Raw genomic sequence first — 23773 nt, 5'->3', positions numbered from 1 at the left:
TTCCGGATTGAGGCAACAGAATATACAATCGGATTTCTTTTAAAAGAGCGATATTAAGGAGCGGCCAGAGGGTTCCGTTGGCTTGAGCACAAGCTCTGAACAGGGTTGCCAGTTTGCTTCCCACATGGGCCAGTGAGCTGCGCCTCCACACGTAGGTTGAAGACAACAACTGAGCTTCTAGAGGGGCAACTGGATGGCTCAGTTGGTTAGCTTCGGCTCTCAACAAGGTTGCCGGTTCAATTCCCGCATGGGACGGTTGGGGGACGGTGGTGGTGGGACGGTGGTGGTGGGACAGTGGTGGGACGGTGGTGGGACGGTTGTGGGACGTACCCCCTGCAACTGACATTGAAAACGGCCACCAGACTTGGAGCAGAGCTGCGCCCTCCACAACTAGATTGAAGGACAACAACTTGGAGCTGAAGGGCTCTGGAAAAACACACAGTTTCCCAATATTCCCCAACAAAATTTTTTTTATTTAAAAAAAAACCAGTAACTAGATTGAAGGACAACAACTTGGAGCTGATGGGCCCTGGAAAAACACAGTTTCCCAATATTCCCCAATAAAATTTTTTTTATTTTAAAAAAAAAGGTAACATTTTGGAGTTTGTTCTTTGCTTATTAGCCTGGAAGTCAGTTAATCAGATTTATATTCAGAATTGCTAATGTGGCCATTTTCAGTGGTGATTCCTGTTCACTTTGACAAATGTTGGAAATGTTTTCTTTTAGAAATCGGAAAGGCACAATTGTACAAGGAGGCTGCAAATGTTTCCTTCACCTTTCCACTAAGACTTACAAAGCATTTTACAAACTCAATGAAACTCAAGTATCTTAGCAAAAGTAAAAATAGAATTCCAAATCAGTATATCCTTGTGGGTTTTTTTTGTTGTTTGCTTCAGAAATTATCTTGTGCCTTACTAAAAAAATATATGAAGTTTGAAAATTGCAATTTCGGTCATTTCTTGTGTCCTCCCTTCAGCATAACACAGAAATTCAGAGAGAGAAGTGCCCTCGGCCATTTAAACAAAGTGCAACCACCAATCTGTACTTTCGGAAGGCTGACGTTTTTCCCCCAACACTTCAGAACCACCACCCTGGGGACACCCTGCCGGAGCCTCAGCGACCGGGGATCCCACAGCTGAGGACAGCGGTCCTTGGACGGGACGGGACACAAGGTGGCAGCACCACCTCGCGGGCCAAGCCCTGTTTTCTAGGGCTCGGGATCCGACTCTCATCGCTACCCACATTACATCGCTCACCAATGGCTTTAAAATTAATGTTTAAGTAGACTGAATAACTGCCGCGCAAGTTTAAAAGATTAGTACTGAATAATTTATGTACATATTGCAAAAACTTGGAAGACCACCCAGGTAGTGAGTCAGTGGGGTGGGGGAGGGGAAAGCGCAGTCGTGCACATGCGCACTCCCGCCCTGCCCCACCTCCAGACACCGACCTGGCCTCCTACCAGCGTGGGGGGGGGGGTTGCTCCTGTCACGTGACGACCGCCTCCCTGCCACCGGCCCGCACGTTCCACCGGAGACGGGGGATCATCGGCCATTTAATAAACACCAACTGTTTAAAAAACCAACTTTACAAAGAAAACACAGACCTTTGTATAATGTTGAGACGTTCTCTTTCCTTTTATCTCCGGTGTGGACCTAAAGTCCTAGGATGGCGATATGTTTTTTCTCAAATTTCTTTAAAACTACATACATACATATGTCATTTAAGCATTTCCCCCCTCTTGAAATGGTTTCCTCCAATAACCCCAGCGGGTGTGGATTGAACCATTCCGTTCTCGGTGGGGGGGTGTGCGGGATAGGGCCGGAGGCCGAGGGCGCGCCGGCCGCTGCTGCTGCGGGGCGCGGGGCGCGCGGGCCTCCCGGGTGCGCGGGACCGGGGGAGGACTCGCTCGCTCCGCGGCCTCGGGGCGCGCTCGGACGGCCCGCGCCCCCCCCGCGGGCTGGGCGGATGGTACGGCCCGGCCGAGTCACGCGCCCCGGTTCGGGCTTGGGGCGGCGGCGCTGCGGGGCCGGTGAGTGCGGCGGCCGCGGGCGGCGCGCGGGGAGCCGGGGCTGGCGCGGAGCTGGCGGGCGTGCTGCAGCGCCGGGCGCCGGGGGCCGCCGAGCTCCACGAGGGGCGCAGCGCGGGCCGCGGGGAAGACGCGCTGTCAGGTGCGCCGCGGCCCGGGGGCCGGACCCGGGGGCGCGGAGCTGGGCTCGGTGCCCGGGCAGGCCCCGCGCGGTCCGTGCGGACCGGCCCCTGCGGCCCCCTGGCCTGTGCACTCAGTCCGGGGCGGGTCTGGCACTGGCCCCGGGGGTCGGGCTGCTGCTGGAGGTGTCCGGGCCGAGGAGGGGGGTGGGGCTGCAGGGAGGGAGCCGCCGGGGCGGGTCTGGGCCCGGGACCGGAGGGGGTGACCCCGGGGGGGGGTCCGCACCTGCCGGCCTTCGCGTCGGCGCGGGCTCCGCTGAGCTGTGAGGACGTGCGAGCTGGGCGGGCGACTGCGGGCGGCGGCTCGGGCCCCACGGGGAGGCGGCGCGGACACCGAGGCGGGGACGGAGCCCGCGGGAAACGGGAGCTGCGCGCGGCGTCGGGCATTTCCTCTCCTTCCACGTTGCCGCGAGGCTGCCCCCCACCCGCAGCCCCGCCATCGCCTCTCCTCTGGTTTAGGGGTGAGGGTGGGTCATAAGTCCTGCTTTCCCAGGACACGTTCCGAGGGGGGCCCTGTGATGAGCTTCGGGCCTAGGTCGCTGTTCTCCAGGGAGGGCAGCAGCCATTTGTGTCCAGTTGCCGGGTGTGGGCGGACACGTCCTGTCGCCTGGAAGGGACGTTCAGCCCCGGAAAGGCCCCGGTGGACTGAGGTGCACAGGGGTCCTGGCAGCCGTCGGGTGCGGGGACAAAGAGGGGCTGCTCAAAGCAAGCACTGGTCCTCCAGTCCCTGGTGACACTCGGGGGGGGGGGGCAAGATGGACTCCATGTCCCAGCAAAGAAAGGGATGGACGCACGAGTGTATCAGTGTCATCAAGTAAGAGTAAGAGCGGCACAAGTAGCCTGTGAAACTTGGCTGTTCCAGTGTCATACATCAGGGAGCTCTGTAGACAGAAATCCAGGGGAAGTCAGTAGATACAGCAGAGCCAGCCTGTGAGTGTCCCCTGTGGAACTCCCCCCCTGGCTGGCTGCAGTCCCAGCAGGCTCCCCTGTGGGGGACGACGCAGACCACTGGTGCAGAGCCATTTTAATACCTTCGCTAATTGCGGAGTATTCATACTTACTGTTATCTTTAATCCTCTGTGGTCTTGTGAGAAGACCACGGGAAGTGGGGATTAAATAGATGCAGGGCCAGGTCGCACCACAGAAGTGGGAGGACGGTTGGGACGTCACCATCCAGGTCAGGCTCAGCCACTGTGGGAGCGGGACACGAACAAGGACGCTGCCTCTTCTAGGTGTTTGAGAACTTACTTTGAGTGTAATGTTGAAGAGACTGTTGGATGGGTGAAGGTTTCTGCTTCTTCCTTATATTCTGGAAAGCTTGTTGGAAAGGGAGAACTATTAGGTGTACTCAAACCAGATTGTGTTTTTCAGGAATGGGAGAGTGAATAAAGAAGTGACCTCATGCTGCCCAGAATTTTGATTTCACTGAGAGGCGGGGTTTGGCCCTCTGTTTCTCAGCTTTAGGGTGGTGCTCAGAGAGGTAAAGGAACATGTTGACATCATGTGTCTGGTAAGGGCTGGAGACAGGCTTTTGTCCAGCGCAGAAGGTCTGTGCGACTCCGGAGCTAAGTGTTACTTAGAGTACCTCGTTGCCTTATAACCAAAAGTAGGACGTTTTGTATTTTACGTTGTATTTTTTTACGTTTTATATTTTACAAAGATATTTAAATATAAAAATGTTTCAAGAGAGCCTATATGGTACTGCTATAGAGGTGTGACGTCGGCTAACGCTTTGTCCGCAGTGTCAGCCTGCTGTCAGCTGCTGCTCAAAAGAGAAAGGCCTGCTAAGCCATTCAGAACTACTTGAACCCCCAAATCCTCTTTTGGGTTGCTCTAATCTGAGGTTGGCCGTAAGCTGCTTGAACTTTGTTTCATGCCACAAAGTGCATTGCTCTTAGAATTAGCTCTGTTTCTTTTTTCTTTACCTAGAAAATGTCAGGTCTTAGAGCTGAAGTATAGCTGCCATTGTCCTACTTGACTCAGTTGGAAATGGCCTTGCATGTGCTGGCCTAGGCGGGATGAGGGACGTGGTTCTGCTGAGGATAGAGGTTCGTGTGGATGCGCTGCAGATGGGGCGAACCTGGGCCCAGAGCTGCTTTCATGTGGATGTCTTGCTCGAAGCCATCTTTATTCCAAGGGAGACATGTCCCCCTGTCCAGGGTGAACTCCTCTGCCTTTAGTTTGAGTCCCAGCACCTCTTTCTCCAAGATTCTTAATCCATCAGTGGTTGCCTCACCCCCTCTTCCACAGTGGATTTTAAACCATTATTTTCCTTGACCTCACTCACTGTAAGGAGCCCCGTGGAACCTTTCTGTCAATTCGGTTTATTTGGTTCCCGTGACACTAGGCTCCTGGACTCGTGTTCCCCATGGTTGTGCTCTTGAACCTCTCCTGCCCATCGATACCCTTGATGAGCTCTCCACTGCTGTGGCAACAACTGTCATCTCTGTGGGCAGCTTCTAAATTCCCTCATTTCTCCAACGCCTAGTGATTTGGTCCTTCCCGTGTGTTGGGAGCTGCTGTAGACAACACAGAGCCTCTCCCTTGGGGACGTTCATCCCAGTGAAATCCAGCGGCGCGGGCAGCGAGTGATGGGCTGGACGTGGGAGGTGACAGCTCTTCTGGGTGGGCTGACCGGGGGCTTCTCCTAGAAGGGGACACGCAAGGAGACGCAGAATGGTGAGGAGGGGCGCGGCAGGAGAAGGCCGTGGGGGGTGTTCAGGGCCTTTCTCTCCAGGCCTGCCTTCTCTGATCCTGCAGTCCAGAATCTCCACGGAACTCGCACGGCTTTCAACCTCATGTTCTCCCAGCTCTTAAACTCTGTCTTCCCTCCCATTGCCCACCTCCTGCAGAACAATCCACCCATGCGCCGGGTTTCCACCGCCAGCCGCCTGTCTCGCCATGTCTGATTGCCACGCCTGACTTGCTGTCAGCATACCTGCCGTCCTCTTCATATGTCTGTTTTGTGCCGGCCTCTGCCATTCCTGCTGTAACCGCTTGAGTGTCAGCCCCTGCCCACGTCAGCTGAGAGGCTGATTGCCAAACGTCAGGTGGCTGGCAGAGGGGGCAGGCAGGCTCGGCTGTGAGCCCGGCCAGCAGCAGGGAGGCTGCCCGGAGGCTCATCCAGGGACACAGCGCAGATGGGCTTTGAGGGTGCTGTCCGCCAGGGGACGCCCCATCGCTGCTGTGCGTGTTCACACTGGCTGCTGCTTCGCCTCCCTTCTCGAGGTGCAGCGTCCCAGACGGGCACCTGTGACTGGCCGTGCCACGGCCGTGCCCGTGCTGCTTACGGGTGAGGACAGAGGACTCTGATCTTTGGCTCCACAGTGGGGGATGGGGTCCCCATAGGAGAAGAGGGTTTAGGACCTGGCCACTGGCCACTCCTCAGACATTCCGAAACTTACATGATTCCCCAGTGTTTTGAGCAAGGCTGTCCTGTCCGATAGGATGTTCTGTGATGATGCCCATGGCCTTTTAAAATGGTGACTGAGCCGCGTGTGACTGGTGAGGCTGAGGAAAAGGGCTTTTCATTTTACTTAAATGTAAGTTGCCATATGACTCATGGTTACTGGATTGGACAACATGGGTCTAGAGAATACACGTTCCCATTTTAGCTTGGCTTCCAGGCCCTTCTGTGTCACACGGGTCAGGCCAGCTGGGCTGCCACTGTCCTATGTCTATGGCTTTGCTCCTGGGTTCTCATTTCCGGACGTCTCCTGCCTGTCAGCCGCGTGGACACGCTGCCACGTGTAAAGGCTTGCCCGATTTTCCCGACCAGAGGGCACTCGCGCCTGCATTCCCATCCCCTCCCTCAGACGGACAAGCTGCTGACTTGCCGCCCAGGCCCATCCCCCGCAACCTCCTCCAGGACTCGGCCTCTCTCGTGATTCTGTTGCTCACTTTGTCTCTGGAGTAACCCGAGTTCGCCTCACTGTCTTTCGTTCTCTGTCCCCCTTGCCAGCTCTTTCTCTCCCTCACCTCTAAGCTCTGGGGGGCCCCAGGCCCCATGGAGGTGCTCCCATCCCCCCCGAGGACTGCCCGCCCCCCTCAGCTCTGCCCCCAGATTCCATCAGCTCCTCGTGGAGGCCTAGCAGGCGCTGCCTCTTGGCCTGCCCCTCACTTGTTCTTCTCCTGCCGCCCACATTCCTTTAGCTTTGCTCCCGTCTTTACGCTCCATGGCCCATCCTGAGCAGTGCTGGCTCTGCCTTGGGAACAGTGTCACAGTCTGACTGTCCCCTACCACCTCCCACCGCCCACCCTAGCCCGGGCCACCGTCTCTTCTCACGAGAGGCAGTGGGAACACCACGGCTGGTTTCCCTGCTTCTGCCCTGGCTCCAAAGTCTCTTTGCTGCACAGCAGCCAGAATGATCCTTTTAAAATAAGATTCCAATGTATCATGTTTCTCATCAGAACCCACCAAAGGCTCTCCAATCTCTGAAAAAAATTCAGGGTCTTCCCATGGCCTGGAAGCTTACCCCAAATCTGCATCCCCCTACTTTTCTGTCCTCATTCCCTTAACTGCCGATGCTCATACCCCCAGTCGTGCCCTGTCCTTGGCCCCCATGGTCCTCTCTGTTCCCTCAGTTCTTGCTCCGGGAGCTCTTCTCTCTGAAACCACCTCCCACCTCCTCCGGTGATTGTCTGCCCTGGGTCCTCTACACGTTTATTCCTGACGCTGTCATCCCAGGAGAGGCAGCAGCTCCTCCTGTTCCGCCCCTCCTAGAAGGGAAGCTGTGTGAGGGCAGCATCACGGCACCTAAAACTGCCCCGCACCTGGGCATGACAGCTGGTGCTCAGCAGCTGCTGCGTGAATAACAGCGTCTCCTCCAGTGGCGTTTGCTGCATTGTCGCTCGTGAGTGTGTTGGCTCTCCGCCTCGTAGCCCTCGCAGTTCTGACGGAAAGGTGTTCTCTGTGATTGTTGAGTTACATTTTCCCTCCTGTTTGTTGTAACTCCTGACGGGCAGGGACCCTGTCCGTCTGCTTCTGTGTCTGTCTGGTTTCCCTGCACTCAGTGCAATCAGTGCTGGCACGGAGTAGGTGCTCCACTCGTGCTGCCCAGCTGGCGGACCTGCCTCTGCTGGCCGGGAAGCCCGATGATGACACCTGCCCCACGCCCTGTGCTCCGGAGTGGCCGGCAGGTTCTGGGCTGTGAATGCGCTGGCGCTCACGGTGTCCCCTTTTGCCCCCTTTCGCCCCCAGGCCTCGTGCTGTCTCCAAGGCACCATGAATGCCATCGTCGCACTGTGTCACTTCTGCGAGCTCCATGGCCCCCGCACCCTCTTCTGCACCGAGGTTCTGCACGCCCCTCTTCCGAAAGGGGCTGGGAATGAGGACAGCCCTGGCCCAGGCGAACAGGCTGAAGAGGAGGAAGGCGGCATTCAGATGAGCAGTCGGACCCGCACCCACAGCCCAGCAGAAGGAGCCAGTGCAGAGTCCAGCAGCCCAGGGCCCAAAAAGTCGGACATGTGCGAGGCAAGTGTCTCTCGGGGCTGGGGATGTTTCCTTCTCTCCAGGGGCTGGTGCTTGTGCCTGTGCGTGGGGCCTCGCCCAGATGGACAGTAGGCCCTGTGGCACAGTGGACGGAACCTCACAGAAGGTGTGCTGTTTGGGTGATGTGTGCAGACCGTTCTCCGTGGACCCGGTTTGCTGCTTTTATGTCCCTGTGGCTCGCTCCCTTTCTCCTGGCTTTGGCTTTCTCAGTCCGCTCTGTGCCAGCAGTTGGCACCACCACCACACTGGCCTTTCAGCCCTCCCCTCTACACGCTCTGTGCACACCTGACTGATTCCCAGTCTGGTGTTCTCGGGGAGCTTTCGTTCCTCTTCATGCTGCTTCATGCACTCTGGGAAATGCAGTTTAAGTTCCCTCACTGGCCATTTCTTCACGTGAGGGACCTGAGTTGGGCCCTGCAATCAGGGATAGTGTTGGATTCTTGCTCACACCATTGCTGACATCTGTGGCCTTCTCCTGAGACCCCTGCCATGTGGTTATGTCGGATCGAGGACAGAAGCCAGCACAGAGAACTGTGTGTGCCACTTCACAGCTGTGAGCCTCAGTTTTGCCTTCTGTGTGATGGGCATTCTCACTGTAATTATCTCAGGGCTATGCTTTGGATTAAATGAGATAATTTATGCGGAGCTTTTCATAATACGAGGTGTAACAATTTAAGTTCACGAACTTGCAACGATGTTGGTAACTTTTTTTTTTTTAATTTATTGAGGTGACAATTGTTAGTGAAATTACATAGATTTCAGGTGTATAATTCTGTATTACATCATCTATAAATCCCATTGTGTGTTCACCACCCAGAGGTAGTTCTCTTTCCATCACCATACATTTGATCCCCCTTACCCTCATCTCCCTCCCCCCACCCCCCTTAACCTCTGGTAACCACTAAACTATTGTCTGTGTTCATGAGTTTTTGTTTCTCATTTGTCTTGTTCTTTTGTTGTTTTTGGTTTATATACCACATATCAGTGAAATCATATGGTTCTCTGCTTTTTCTGTCTGGTAACCTTTTTTGACATCAGAGGGATTATTCCTTATAAGTTTGTACCAATTGGACAAAGAGTTAACCAAGTTTACTATTTGGAAGTGCTGAAAAAGGCTGAGTGAAAAGGTTAGACAACCTGAACTTTTCGCCAACAATTCCTGGCTCTTGCATCACGACAATGCACCGGCTCACACGGCACTGTCTGTGAGGGAGTCTTTAGCCAGTAAACAAATAACTGTATTGGAACAACCTCCCTACTCACCTGATCTGGCCCCCAGTGACTTCTTTCTTTACCCGAAGATAAAGAAAATGTTGAAAGGAAGACATTTGGATGACATTCAGGACATCAAGTGTAATGTGACAACAGCTCTGATGGCCATTCCAGAAAAGGAGTTCCAAAATTGCTTTGAAGGGTGGACTAGGCACTGGCATCGGTGCATAGCTTCCCAAGGGGAGGACTTCAAGGTGACTGTAGTGATAATCAGCAGTGAGGTGTGGAGCACTTTTTCTAGAATGAGTTCGTGAACTTAATTGCCTGACCTTGTACCTGGTACACAAGCGCTCAGTAGAGTCGATCTTTTATTCAGACTCTTTGACAACCTTTGTGATCTTTGCAGTCCTGGTTGTCCTATTCAGGAAACACTGAAATCCTCAGGTAAGTATAACTACAAGCCAGTTATTTTTAAAAGAAAATAGATTGAGTTTTCTGCTTCAGGTTTGCATACGAGTAAGAAAGTGTGTTGCCAAAATGTCCTTCGATAGATGAATGGATAAAGAAGTTGTGGTACATATACACAATGGAATACTATTCAGCGTTAAGGAAAGATGATATAGGAGCATTTGTGACAACATGGATGGATCTTGAGAGTATAATGCTAAGTGAAATAAGTCAGACAGAAAAAGCAGAGAACCCTATGATTTCACTGATATGTGGTATATAAACCAAAAACAACAAGACAAACAAATGAGAAAGAAAAACTCATAGACACAGACAATAATTTAGTGGTTACCAGAGGGTAAGGGGTGGGGGGTGGGTGATGAGGGTAAAGGGGATCAAATATATGGTGATGGAAGGAGAACTGACTCTGGGTGGTGAACACACAATGGGATTTATAGACGATGTAATACAGAATTGTACACCTGAAATCTATGTAAATTTACTAACAATTGTCACCCCAATAAATTTAATAAAAACAAAAAAAAAAGAAAGTGTGTTGCCTGCTTCCCGACTGACTGTTTTCCTTTTCCTTCTTCTCATGGGCAGGGCTGCCGGTCACTTGCTGCAGGGCACCCCGGGTATATCAGCCACGATAAAGAGACCTCGATTAAGTATGTCAGTCACCAGCACCCCAACCACCCCCAGCTTTTCAGCATTGTCCGCCAGGCTTGCGTGCGGAGCCTGAGTTGTGAGGTGAGCTCCGATGACGTGGGAAGGGAGGGGGCTGTCTCGGGGTCCCACCCACTCCCAGATGCCCTGAACAGGTGCGGTGTTGCTCTGGGAAGGAAGGCGGAAGTCAGTTCTGTCAAGAAGAGGAGGGGCACATCAGTGAGTGGGCAGCTCAGGGGAGCCTCTTCTCCAGAACCCTCCAGAACACATTGTGTTGGGCTGGAGTTTCCCCAGTGGTTGCTGGCTTATCATTTGAAGGACCAAACTTTTGTTATTTATCCATTCTTCATGGATGTGTTTCTAAGATCTGGAATATTTGTGGGCCGTGTAGTTCACTTGTTTTATTTTCTCGTCGTCATGCTCTCAGTCCCTCCTGGGGAGGGAATCCACGTGTTTCTAAACTGCATGGCCGCTGTTGCTGAGTTTTACTCCTAGCTTTATGTTTTGATCTATCACAAGAATTCGTAATCCAGTTACTGAGACTTCCTGTCATCATCACCCCACTGGATCAGACATGCCGAGCTGCCTCGCTCTGGGGTCTCGCTTCCTGTCGCGGTGTACCTGCCTTCGGCAGCCCTTTTGATTTCTTGCTGTAAATCTGCTGGGGGCGGCTGGTCATGTCCAATCGATGTGTGTAAAGTGAGTGATGATGTCACGAGGGAGACCTGAGTTCTCGGCCACAAATAAAGTGTGCAAATCTTGTTCGATGGCCTCTCGGGCTGTTCTGACCGCCAGCTCTCCAGTGTGTTCCAGATGAATGATGTGGCGAATGTGCATCTGGAAGGGTAGAATATTTGTACAGGAGTTACTTCTATCAAAACTTTCTGGAAGAAAGTTTTGAACCTGCTTTACTGGCCCTTGCATTCCATGATAACAGACGTTATCTTTAGGAAGTTTGATCCCAGCAGCAGGTGAGAGCAGAGTTTTCCTCTCATCCCCGCCCTGCCCACGCTCCTAAGTAGTGGTGGCTAATTCGTGCAGAAGGAAGGATTTGAGCGGGAGCTGTGGTTTTCTGTGACTGTGTCCTGGAGTGGCGGTGCTTCTGTTCCAGGTCTGCCCTGGCCGGGAAGGCCCCATCTTCTTTGGGGACGAGCAGCATGGGTTCGTGTTCAGCCACACGTTCTTCATCAAAGACAGCCTGGCCAGGGGCTTCCAGCGCTGGTACAGTGTCATTACCATCATGATGGACCGGATCTACCTCATCAACTCCTGGCCCTTCCTGCTGGGGAAGATCCGGGGGATCATCGATGAGCTCCAGGGCAAGGCACTCAAGGTGAGCCCGGGGAAGGGCAGCCGGTGGCGGTGGGCGCAGAGCTGTGCACTGAGGGGGTGCAAGCACGCGGCCCGGGGGTGCTGCTGTGCCTGAACTGTAACCTCCAGGCTTCAGAGTCGGGCTCGTGGGCATAAGCCGCTCAGGGTCAGTGAGGCCTGCGTGCTTTACTGGTCTCTCTCGAGTCCATTGTTCTGGTTATCATTCAACTCTGGCTTCTTTGCCACAGTCAGACACCCTGGTTTTATCCCTGTCTTTGCTTCCTCTCACCTTCATCCGAAAGCCTGTGCAGTGATTGTGTTGCAGACCCACCAGCTAACGTAGACCTTCAGCTTCGGTATCGCGTTTCTCAGGATGCGCCAGGTTACGTTCTGGCAACAAACAGCCTCAGCGGCTTAAACCCAAGCTTTTTCTTGTTCACGTATCATGTCCATTGCAGGGCAGCGGGCGATCTGCTTGTTGTAGGCGTCTCAGCAGGTAGGGCAGCGGCCATAGTGCGTGTTGCTCATGGGCCACTTGGAGGGCACAGAGGGCCCAGGTCCCACGCCCCACACGAGCTCTGAGTAGTGAATGCCCCGTGTGCCTGCAGGGGAGGGCTGGAGGTACTCCGAGAGCATCAGTAACGACCACCTTGAGCACACGTGCCGCCTGAGTACCCCTGGTGCCTAATGAGTTGGTTGTGAGTCACGGGCCAGGAGAAATTCTTAACCAGTTCCTTTTCTCAGGCGGCTTCTGATCTGGCTGGGGAAGCAAAGCATTCTGGCAGGAATGAGAGACATGGCATTTTCTGCACTCTGCATCAGGGAGCAGAGTGCGACAGTCTTCAGGAGAACGAGCTGGGCTGCTCGCTCGTTTTGTTTCATTAACGGGCTTCCCCTTCCCTGTGCATTTCAGGTGTTTGAAGCAGAGCAGTTTGGATGCCCCCAGCGTGCCCAGAGAATGAACACGGCGTTTACACCATTTCTGCACCAAAGGAATGGTAACGCTGCCCGTTCACTGACGTCCTTGACAAGCGATGACAACCTGTGGGCATGCCTCCACACTTCCTTCGCTTGGTAATGAGAGTCTCTGGTTGCTTAGCAACAGTTGGAATAAGAGCGGTCACAGTATGTCGGTTGCATTGTGCATGAGTGCAGGGAGGCAGTTGTTGGATGAGTTAGTTCCTGGGGCCTCCGTGGTGTGTACTGTCAGTGAGCCTTGAACCGGGTGCAGTTTCCCCCCCGAGCACGTGCAGGACGGACTCAGGCGGAACTCACTTCCCAAGGATATGTTTCAAATGATATTTCCATTCCAAGACCAGCGATCTCCTCCCTTCTTTGTAGACAGCAATGAGCGTTTATCTCCTGTAGCTCTGGTGGGTCAGGCATCGGAGAGGCTCAGCTGGCCAGTTCTGGCTTAGCTGCCAAGGAGTTTTTGGTCAGCCAGCTGCAGCCCCTGAAGCTTTGGCTGCCCACGGGCCTGGCAAGTGGGTGCAAGCTGTGAGCAGGAGGCCTCAGCTAATGGCCGTGTGGACACACGAGCTGACGTCCCTCAGAGTGAGTGAGCCAAGAGAGAATGGATGGGATCTGCGAGGTCCCCTGACCCAGCCTCAGCACTCATCCACGCTCCTTCCTGCACATGCTGCTTGTTGGAAATGCGCTGTGTCACTAAAGCCAGGCTCGTCAGGAGGAGAGGATGAGCCTCCATCTTTTGAAGGGAGGAGTATCAAGGAATTTGTGGACATATTTGAAACCACCACAGGTTGTCCTCTGGCCACAAATTGTTATTTTTCTCCCTTTGCGAGGTACACTCCTTCCAGAGACTCCCTGAATCCTCATTCCTGTGCAGTGTCAGCTTGAAGTGTAGGGTCTTGTCTCATCTAAATTAGGGCCTGGTGTGCATGCGCGCCTCAAATGTCGAAGGATCCTTGAGTGCAGCTCCGAGGGCCGCGAACTAAAGAGGAAGTGTCCCCCCCACCCGACACACATTGCTCCTGTCTTTTAAAAATCACTTCTATTAAGGAAATTTTCACCAGCCCAAAGTAGAATAAAGAGGATAATGAACGGCTCAGCCTCGTCATCCAGGTTTAGCGTTACCAACTTTTTACTCCTTTTGCATCTGTTCCCTCACTTTTTTTTCTGGAATTTTTTTAAAGTAAGTGTTAATTGTATCATTTCAGCCATAAAGCCATGATCATGCCCAACGAAATGGACTGATTCCTTAGCCCAGTCCATGTTCACCTTTCCTTTTCTGCCTCGGAGTGGACTTTTGAATTGGGTTCTAAATCTCTCCAGCTAGAGCAACTCCTCTCCCTCCCTCCCTGCCCCTGATTTTCTGATGCTCTTTGTCGGAGGACCTGGGTCATCGGTCCTGTGGAGTCTCCCTTTTGGATTTGGCTGGTTGTCGCGGTGTTGCTCAAAGCCATTTCCTGTATTTTCTGTAAACTGGTAGTTAGACCAAAAGGCTCGATTGGCATCAGGGTTGGTTTTTCTTCTGGCAAAAACACATTCTGGCTTTGTTCTCCAGGCTCCTGAAAGCGTGCGGCAGCCGGCTGACGGAGAAGCTCCTGGAGGGCGCCCCCACCGAGGACACCTTGGTTCAGATGGAAAAGCTTGCAGGTGAGCCAGGAGGTGCTGGTGCGGGAAGCCTTTGCCTGTGGTGGCTGTTGACCATCTCAGCCACCTGACCCTCCTCCATGCTGGCAGAGAGAGCTGGCAAAGCAGACCTAGGAGCAGCATCTGCAGAAGCTTGCCCTGCAAACCAGGTGTTTTATTGTGATTTCCTCTCTCATTGTCCTTGATAGTTACCTGAAAGTGTGTGACCCCAGGCAGGTTAGGAAAATCCACCGATAGGGCTGTCAGTCTGTCAGAGGGCTGATTGATGGTTAGCCAAGGGCTTGGCCTTTCTAGACAGTTTTATTCTTTGCTCTTTAGCAATAAAATGTTATGCTCCAGTTGGACCCAAGATTTTCATCAAGGAAGGGCAGTGGTTCCCACACCTCACTGGTATCTGGGAAGGCCCCCCCCGCCCCCAGGTACACGATCAGATATCCATGTCTGGGGCTCGGGCCTCTTTTAAGTAACTTCCCAGGGGATTCTGGTGCAGCAGACACCAGCCAGGAACTCGTCTCGATCGGGCTGTGCTTTTCCTTCAGCGACGATTGGATTTTTGGTGCTGTAGGTCCACAGTCTTAACTGCAAAGTTGAGTAAGCCAGAACTTGTGGTGCACATTGTGTCTCGTTTGTTACTAATAATGCTCGATATGCTTCCGTTTGCAAATAAGTGACCTTCTTAATAAGTTGGAAATGTTTCAAGGTTACTCCTGTAGCCAGGTGCCTCGTACACACTTGCATTCAAACATGCTTTCCTGAGTAGGGGAAGGAGGAGAGTTTCAGGAAGAGCAGAATATGCTCAGAAAAGATAAAACCTTGCAGTCCACCTTCGTGTCTCATGGATTAATCGACCCTAGAACCATTTAGTATTGTACTGATTGCAAATTTCTAGGCTAGTGAAAGTGGCAGTAGTAGTCCATTGGTGAAGTTAATTTATACAGAGAGCCAAACATATCAGGAGATACGTTGTTAGGAGAGAGATGTAGGCTTCTGTGGAGGGCTCGCTGTCATGTCTTGGATTGTATTCTGGTCACAAAGAAGGGGAGCATAGGGGTTTGGGGCACACACTTGGGAGTCGGCCAGACCTGGCTTCAGATCCTGCCTCTGCTGCTCTGGCTGTTCCGTGTGCATGGACCTGGCCCCTTGTAGGTCTCACGTTAGTCAGGGTTGTCATGAAGGCTAATTAAAGTACAAATATTTGTGTATCTTTAAAATTGGGAGAGACCTTAGGACAATTGAAGGGGTTAAATGAAATAATGTGTGGAAGCCCTTAGAGTAGCGCCTGACCGAGGACACACTCAGTAAATACGGGCTATCACCATTCTCACCGTTGGTTGGAATTTTCCCGCCAGCAGTGAGCAGCTCGTGCTTTCCAGTGCAGAGTGAGGTACTGGGCTGGGTGCACAGCAGACTACACCCCGTGGCCCGCCGAAGGCTCCTAGGCAACAAATAGTATAGACAGCTGGCCCAGACCAGCAGTCAGCAACCTGCTGGCGCTCTAACCATGAGCTGCCTTGGGCTGAAGTGGGCACGTAAAGAGACTGTTGCATCTGGGGAATGAAGAAATCCAAGGGCAGCACGTTCCATAATTGTCTTTGTCGTCTGTCTTGCAGAGTTGGAAGAGGAATCAGAGAGCTGGGACAACTCTGAGGCTGAAGAGGAAGAGAAAGCCCCTGTCTTGCCGGAGGGTGCAGAAGGGCGGGAGCTGACCAAATGCCCGACGGATTCTTCTTTGCTTTCAGACTGTGGAAACTGGCAGCCCCGAAAGTCGTCTGTCTTTAAGTCCCTTCGGCACATGAGGCAGGTAGGTGGCAGACGGGCAGCTCCAGTCGGACCCAGGAGAAGAGCCCAGTCCTCCCTCCAGCATACTGTCCTTGGACCCATCATGTGCCAGACCTCACAGAGCCTGGTGGCTTAGAAGTGACCAAGAAACTCCCTGGTGGGTGGCTGAAACGACAGTGGGGTCTGGCTTCTTAGCTGCAGCAACACACTCCCCTTTTAGTGATTCTGTCGGTGTTTTCTTTAAAGAAAGATCTGGATGGATGGTTGGCTTCTCATGTCTCCTAATCTTATTCTAGAACCTTCTAAAGGAACCGAAGAGCACTTTTTTGTTGCATGTAGCCTAGATACTTTGGAAATTGAAAGCAGTGGCTGTTCTTACATGTTCAACCAGAGCAATTGTATCTGAACAATGGAGTATCATTAAGCACAAGAAAGAAAGCCGGCAATGTGTTGTATAGGATGGTGTGTATATTTGTAGTCCTGCGCCACTTAATGATGCGGATACGTTCTGAGAAATGTGTGGGTAGGCGATTTCGTCCTTGTGCGAGCGTCCCAGAGTGCACTTCCACGCACCCAGACAGGGTCGCCCATGCTGTAACTGCACGTGCTGTACTTTTATATGATAGGCAGCGCAGTAGGTTGTTTACACCAGCAGCACCAAAAACATGAGTTGTGTTACTACGGTACAACGGCTGTGACATCCCTAGGTGATAAGAATTTTTCAGCTCTATTATAGTCTTTTATTTTTTAAGTTTTTATTGGGGAATATTGGGGACAGTGTGTTTTTCCAGGACCCATCAGCTCCATGTCAAGTTGTCATTCTCAGTCTGGTTGTGGAGGGCGCAGCTCACTGGACCATGTGGGAAACCAATGGGTGACTTTGGTGTTACGAGCACTGCGCTCTAACCACTGAGCAAAGCGGCCGCCCCAGCTCGATTATAATTTTATGGGAGCATCGCCATCCATGGTACATGTGGCCTGTTGTTGACCAAATAGCGTTATGTGGCGTGTGACTGTGTATGTGTACACCAAGGACAAAACAGAAGTCTCCCGCACAGCAATGTGGACCGTGGTCATATTAGGTCATGGGGAGAAAGGGTTCCCCAGATTACAAGGGCAGGTCGTCCGTTTTTATAATATTCTATAAATATTCTAAAATAAATATAGTATTTATTTTTATAGTAAGCATGAGTTTTATCAGAAGATAGGTATTTCTATTTTGAATGGCAGGTGCTCTGTGGGACTTCTGGATGAGAAACAGTCAGCCATCAAAGTCATGTATTTGGCTGAAATCATCCTTGTTGATTACTTACATGGATTAAAGTTTGAAGGACTCTTGAATTCCCCTGGAGGTGGGAATGCTTTGAGGCTATTGCGGTTTAGTAAAAGGTAGTATTGTAGCCTTCTTTTGTCCCCCCTGTGTTTATAAGCTATACGACAACAGACTGAATTCTTTTAAAACGTAAGTGTCATGGAAGTTAATAAAAGGTGGGTTGGGGAGGGGCTGCTCTAGATTAAAGCAGAATGAGAACAGGACAAGTGAAACCATCGTGCTGCTTTAACGACTCCGGGACTGAAGGAGTACTAGCTACAAAGGACACCGTTAGTGATTTGGGGCTCTGGATGTTGGGTGTTTCCCATCAGTGTGGCATTTCTGGGTGTGGTACGTATTGGGTTTGGGTAGGAGAAGCCCTTGTTCTTCTTGGGTGCTGAAGGGTCGCGATGCCTGCCATTCACTTTCAAATGGTTCAACACAAAGTATGTATATACAGAGAAGGTAAATGTTGCAGAAAGCTAATACTTTTTCTGCTTCAAGGTTTTGAAAATAAAGTTGGGAAAAAGATCTTACAAAATGTGCAAGAGTTTTGGACCAGGCTTTTAGGTGCAAGTCCAGGGACTTCCACCTGCCTCCTGACTGGGCAGGCCACTCAGCCTCCCCATGAAGATAAGTGGCTTTCTCTCTCCTGACCCATCTTCCTTCACTACACAGAGAAAGTTTCTAGAGAAACACACGCATAGTGTCAATTGGACAGAAAGAAAATTCAGAGCACAAAGCACTGAACTCTGTTTCTCAGGTCCTCGGTGCCCCGTCTTTTCGCACGTTGGCCTGGCATGTTCTCATGGGGAACCAGGTGATCTGGAAAAGCAGAGATGCGGATCTCGTCCAGTCAGCTTTTGAAGTTCTTCGGGTGAGTAGCTTTTTTCTTAACGTGGTTTTAGCAGGACAGTATTTGTCTAGTGGGTTTTTTTTAAAATCCTGACTTTTTCTGTGAATGTTAAGATGCATGGATGGCTTAGTACAAAGGCTTAGATTCGTGCCTGAATCTAAGATCTGGGTTTTTCCTCCACTATTAAAATTGGCAGCTATTGATGGTTACCTCCAGTGGAAGGAGTCTGTGCTGTCCTGAAAGATTGATAACTAATCACCCTATCCCCCCCTCAGTCCCGGACCCACTCTCAGAAGCCGTCAGAGTTCTGTTTCTCTGCACAGAGCGATCTCGCTGGGTGGGGTGCTGGGGTAGCAGGCTGTCTCCCTCCCAGAGGTGTGGTGGGTGCCAAGGCCTGAGCTGGGCTCTGATGTACTTAAGTCGTCAGAAAGGGTGTGCGTGTCTGCCCTCTGCCCAGGCCTGTGAGGGCACAAAATGAATAGGACACAATCTCTCAAAAAGCTTATCCTCTGTTTGTGGGATGAGGGAAGAGACAAATATTTGAGAAACAAAAGAATCACATAAGAATGAACACCCTCAAGCAGGAGGCCGCAGCAGTCGTGTATGACCAATGGCTGGGAGGCACCCCAGGGGGGCCAAGTGACCAGGGCGCCTTCTGGGAGGAGGGAGCTTTGTTGGGCTGCAGAGGGCCTGTGGGTGTGGGTGATGGAGACGCGGGGCGGGGGTGTCGCGGCTGGTGTCGGCTCTGAGTGGCTGTGTCCTCTAGAGCATGCTGCCCGTGGGCTGTGTCCGCGTCATCCCGTACAGCAGCCAGTATGAGGAGGCGTACCGCTGCAACTTCCTGGGCCTCAGCCCCCACGTGCAGATCCCCGCCCACGTGCTGTCGTCAGGTGCGTGCCTTTCCGGTTGGCCTGTCCCCGGGCTCAGCAGTGGAACTGGAACTGGATTTTCGCTGTGCTGGCCCCACATTGGAGGACCAGCTTTCCCACTACCGGGCCTCTGCTTCCTGTCTTTAAAACGAGGGCAGGTTGGACTGGACACCCTCGTGATAAGGGTGCTTTAATGGGGTGGGGTTTTTAGTTGGAGCAGGTTGGGGTTTTCAATCCTGGGGGTGGGAACAGGTGGGTGTTAGGATTGGGGTGTCATCCTGGTGAAGGCCGTGGGGCTGCGGCAGCATCGCTGTCAGATGCGTACGTCTCGTGGCCTTCCTTCCTCGCACTGTTCTGTCACACGTATGTCCTCTCCAAGGTCTTGTGCCTTTCGTGTGCCTTAAATGTGTCCTTGACATTCATTAGTAGAGTGGAGCTTGCGCAGCCCGGCTCCGCCCTCAGTGCTGACAAGCTTCTCCAGGCAGAGAGCCAGGAAGCGAATCGGCAGCCCTCTCTTTTGCTTTGGGAAGTGCGGGAGTCAGCCTGGGTGCAAAGCCTGGCGTCCCCAGCAGTGTGGCCTTCGAGCCCGTAGGTGAGCGGCCGGGAGGTCAGTGCGCCGGCATTTGGCCCTCAGCAGCCCTGAGCGTCTCCCTCAGCCCCCGGGCTGGGTCCGGAGGCCCTGCAAGGCTGCGCCTGTTTTCTGGGTAGACTTGGGAATGTAGCCTCTGGTTTCAGACGTGGGCTTGAAATTCGTAACCACTGCCAGCTGTGTGACCTAGCGAGTCATTTAGCTGCGTGTTTCCCTGGCTATAAAATGGGTAATAGTGGGGCTGCTCTCCAGCGCTAGGTCACTGGGCTGTTTAGTGTTACGTGAATTGAGGTGCATAAAATACCGAGTAGTTACCGTAAAATAATCGTTGCTTTAATTGAAGCAAAAGGAACCCTTCACTACCCACAAGCAGACTAGAGGTTTGAAATGCCAGAGCACTCATCTCAGAAGCCTGCAGTTTGCCCTGGTTGACCTGAGACAGTTCGCAGCGGCCAGATGAGGTGGGCTTGTTGAAGGGACGGAGGGGCCCACTGAACCGAGCGTGCCGTTTGTATCGCCGCAGAATTTGCTGTCGTGGTGGAGGTGCATGCGGCCACGCGCTCCTGCCTCCACCCCGTGGGCTGTGGCGATGACCAGTCTCTCAGCAAGTACGAGTTTGTGGTGACCAGTGGGAGTCCTGTAGCTGCAGAGCGAGGTGGGTGCTGCCGAGCGGGGCTGCTTTCACCCGCTGGAGAGCGGGAGGCAGGGCGCCCAGGCGGCCTCTCGCCCTGTGCTCTCACCGCCCCCCCTTACGTGCTCCCTCCTCCCCTCCCCCCCCACTCACACCTCCCCCCCCGCGCTGACACTCCCCCCCTGCACTCCCCGCCACTCTGCCCCGCCCCTCTTCCCAGTGGGCCCGACCATCCTGAACAAGATGGAAGCTGCTCTGACCAACCAGAATCTGTCTGTGGATGTGGTTGACCAGTGCCTCGTCTGCCTCAAGGAAGAGTGGATGAAGTAAGTCCGCAGCGCCTGGCTCCCAGAGTCTTTGCTTTCTCAGTGGGGAGGGCTGGATAGCTGGCAGCAGTGTGTCTGCTGAGGAAAACCAGCTGTTTCCAGAAAAAGAGGTGAGGCCGAGGCCACAGGAGAGGAGGCGAGAGGAGAGGGTAAGCGCACGAGTTCAAATGCCAGCTCCGCCACTTAATGTTCATTAGCTGGGTGGCATGCAGCCAGTGACCCGCTGCCCCCAAGCATTGTGAGATGGGGGTGGGGGGCGGACAGCTGCCTCCAGGGGAAGCAATTCTTTTTGCTGTTTAATCAACTTTAAAGATCTGAAAGATAATAGATGTTCCTTTTTTACTAAAGCAAGTTACTTTATTCCTGCCTTCTTAGTAATTTTTTGCCAAATTTAAATTAGTCAAACATTGTCCTAATTTCAAATAAAACAGTGAAGCTTAGGAGCAACCAATTCCTTTCATGAATTTAAGGAAATTTTTCTTTTCTCCTTTTCTGCCGTTTTGATGCCCCAGCCCTCTTACCCAGGGCTCTGAGGGGTGGGCACATTAGAGGTGCTGAGGTGCCGCCTTGCCGTCTACGTCCTCTGAGTATTTGAATTCCGGCTCCGTTTGCAGAGCTGTTGTTGGTCTGGAAGCCATGCGGTTCCTAGGACCAGAAGTCCGGTGATTGTGCTGTGGGGTCTGAGTGTTTTGTCTTTGGTTCTCTACAGCAAGGTGAAGGTCCTTTTTAAATTCACCAAGGTGGACAGTCGACCCAAAGAGGACACGCAGAAGCTCCTGAGTGTCCTCGGAGCGTCTGAGGAGGACAACGTCAAACTGCTTAAGTTCTGGATGACGGGCCTGAGCAAAACCTACAAGTCGCACCTCATGTCCACAGTCCGCAGCCCCACCGCCTCAGAGCCTCGCAGCTGATGCCACTGTGGGAGTCTGTCTCTGTGTCTGTGTGGGGAGTGCTGGTGGCCTTCCTTGCCACGGAGCTCAGGAGCGGGTCTCTGGTAGCAGTCACAGGCCGTCCTCCCATTTCTGAACTGCTGGCACAGAGCTGTTTTCTAGCAAGGAATGGAAACTGTTGAGGCTGAACGTTTCCCATGTGTGGAATTTGGGCCTGACGTACTTCTTGGTACCATCCCACAAGCTGTTTCAGTTGCTCCAGCCTGAAGAGGACAGCGGCAGGCTTGTGACAACGGATGGGTCCCCTGCATTTGTGCACCTCTGTGAGAGAAGACTAAAGAAAACGTGTGTCTGATGCCTGTCGTGGACTTAGTTCTCAACATTTATAAACGTGCCAGGCCAGTTCTGACTTGGGTGTTTTAGCTGCAATATCATGCTCTCTCTGGAGGTTAACATTGGAAACTTTCTATTCTGAAGTTCAGCAAGTTTTCCGGGGTTTATATGAGTGTGTGGATGTTTTGCTCGAGTTGTGAATTTTCAGGACAGGTGTTGGTCCTTAGTCGTTAGTAATCTGGTTTTGAGTTAGGGCTCTGGGAAAGGCTTTTGGGGATGCAGTAGATGTGTTCCTCATCTTTGGACCCTCTGGAATTCATCTTCTGAAGTCATGTGACTGCCAGGTCTTCTGACCATGCTCTCCTGAGGTTGCTTTGAAGGGTCCCTCTAGCGTGAGAACCAGCCTCTGATCTTTGTTACACAAAGATGATATTTTGCTGAAATGGTCAGTGGAGCCATTTGGCTTGACTAACTCACTGTGCATGGAGTTGAGAAACCCACCGTAATTTTATTCCACACCACTTGCCATCTATTACTTTATTAAACATTTACACTTGGCTATGGTTAGTTTTCAGACTATGGGGATTTAAGATAAGAGTTTCATCGTCTCAGTATGCATTTTTGATAAAGGTTCATTAGAGGGTTTTTCCAGCAGTTTTTATGATTTGTTTAGTTTTTTGCTTGTTTAATTGATGTTTAACCTGAAGACTTAAATTTTTATGACTAGATATCTGTATCATGCAAGAACATTGAAACACAGTAAAGATGTATTTTTATAAACTGTTGAGTACATGGTTTTATTGGTTTGATAACTAAAGTTTTCTTGAGATCAATCATAGAAAACATTATGGATAAAGTAGTACCAATGGTGATATAACTATTTTGGAACTTGGGTCTATGAAAGGCTTGTAACTTTCAGGGAAAGTTGTTAATTTTGGTCAATTTCAGCTCTTGGCACCCCCAGCCACGTGGCAGGCAGTGTTCACGTGTTCCTGCAACAGCTTGGGCTGCTTAGTGGGAGCTAGGATGGGTAAAAAGGACCCTGTCCTCCCAGCTATTGAGATTTGTGCTCCAATCAGATTGCTGCTTCTGATCACAGAGGTGCAGAAAAAGACATTGGCAGCCATTGTTTTGCCCCTTCCGCCATGGCTGCAAGCCCTTCCTCTAGCTGAAGTGACTGCCTGGAGACTTCATGAGCTAGTGCCCTTCCCACCCCCACCCTCCACCTTCTCCGCTTCATTTTTTGCTTTTCCTCTTTTAGGAACCAGACATTAAAGACTATGACATTCAAAAATAACTGCATATGGGGGTGGCCCAGTGGCTCAGGTGGTTGGAGCGCCGTGCTCTTAACACCAAAGTGGCTGGTTGGATTCCCACATGGGCCAGTGAGCTGCGCCCTCTGCAGCTAAGGTTGTGGACAACACCTCGACCTGGAGCTGGGCTGCCCAGGGCTGCGGTGAGTGGCTGGCAGCCGGCGAGAGCTGCTGTGAGCTTTTGTGAGTGGCTGACCCACGACTGCCTCAGGTGGAGCGCAAGGCTCATAATACCAGCATGGGCCAGGGAGCTGTGTCCTACACAACTGCACTGAGAAGCATCGGCTTGAACCGGATTTGGGGGAGAGAGGGAGAAAAAAAAAACTGCATATAGGGAAAATTAGAAAATGCATGCCCAAAGAAAGGCTCAGAAAAGACCTGGGAAAAACTTAAGTTTACACCTCAGGCCTATCCTTGGCAAAAAGAGCCTCCAGCAATAAAAATAAGCAACAAAAAGCCCTGGGGAAAGGGGTGTATCTGATTTCCAGAGTTTACGCATTATAAGATTTAAATATCCAGTGTTCAACAACAACAAAAACCAAGGCATACAAAGAAATAAGAACAAGAAATAGAAACATATGGCCCAAAGAAAAAAAATCAAGTTGTCCCTGAAAAAGACTTAATAGCAAATATATTAGACAAAAATTTGAAAACAACTGTCTTAAGCTCAAAGACTAAAGGAAGATGTAGAGAAAGTCAAGAAAATGACGTGTGAACAAAATGAAAATATTAATAGGAAAAAAAATCCAGATCTGGAGACTACAATCACTGCTGTGAAAAATTCACCAGAGAGATTAAAAGGCAGATATTTGGGTCTTTTTTTGAGCAGGCAGAAGAATCGTGAACTTGAAGATAAAACAATTTATATGGGCTGAGAAAAAGATTGAAGAAAAGCAAACTGCCTAAAAGACCTATGGGACACAC

General features: G+C 51.8%; 1 protein-coding gene across 4 annotated transcripts; it reads left to right on the top strand.

The window, feature by feature from the left end:
• The first annotated feature begins 1923 nt into the window (after positions 1–1923).
• FLCN (folliculin) lies at positions 1924–23563 on the top strand. 4 transcript variants are annotated; one of them, XM_081028050.1, is made up of 12 exons: positions 1924–2032; positions 7409–7681; positions 9965–10111; positions 11139–11360; positions 12252–12412; positions 13863–13954; positions 15562–15752; positions 17806–17919; positions 18665–18788; positions 19880–20011; positions 20208–20313; positions 21023–23563. In XM_081028050.1, the coding sequence occupies exons 2-12, from the start codon at positions 7433–7435 to the stop codon at positions 21222–21224; spliced, it is 1740 nt and encodes a 579-aa protein (XP_080884176.1). In that variant the 5' UTR covers positions 1924–2032; positions 7409–7432; the 3' UTR covers positions 21225–23563. The 4 variants fall into 4 exon arrangements, with proteins under 4 accessions (XP_080884176.1, XP_080884178.1, XP_080884175.1 ...); XM_081028052.1 differs by having other exon boundaries at positions 21054–22314; XM_081028049.1 differs by having other exon boundaries at positions 2018–2171.
• Positions 23564–23773: the final 210 nt, after the last annotated feature.

The sequence above is a fragment of the Rhinolophus hipposideros genome, assembly GCF_964194185.1.
Source record: "Rhinolophus hipposideros genome assembly, chromosome: 20".
Lineage (NCBI taxonomy): Eukaryota > Metazoa > Chordata > Mammalia > Chiroptera > Rhinolophidae > Rhinolophus > Rhinolophus hipposideros.
This window is presented reverse-complemented; position numbering and strand designations above follow the sequence as displayed.

Excerpts from the sequence above, each read along its gene's own strand:
- FLCN (XM_081028050.1), top strand. The coding sequence starts at position 7,433 with ATGAATGCCATCGTCGCACTGTGTCACTTCTGCGAGCTCCATGGCCCC. Across the intron at positions 12,413-13,862 it reads CTCCACACTTCCTTCGCTTG|GCTCCTGAAAGCGTGCGGCA; the intron begins GTAATGAGAGTC and ends TTTGTTCTCCAG. Across the intron at positions 18,789-19,879 it reads CGCCCACGTGCTGTCGTCAG|AATTTGCTGTCGTGGTGGAG; the intron begins GTGCGTGCCTTT and ends GTATCGCCGCAG.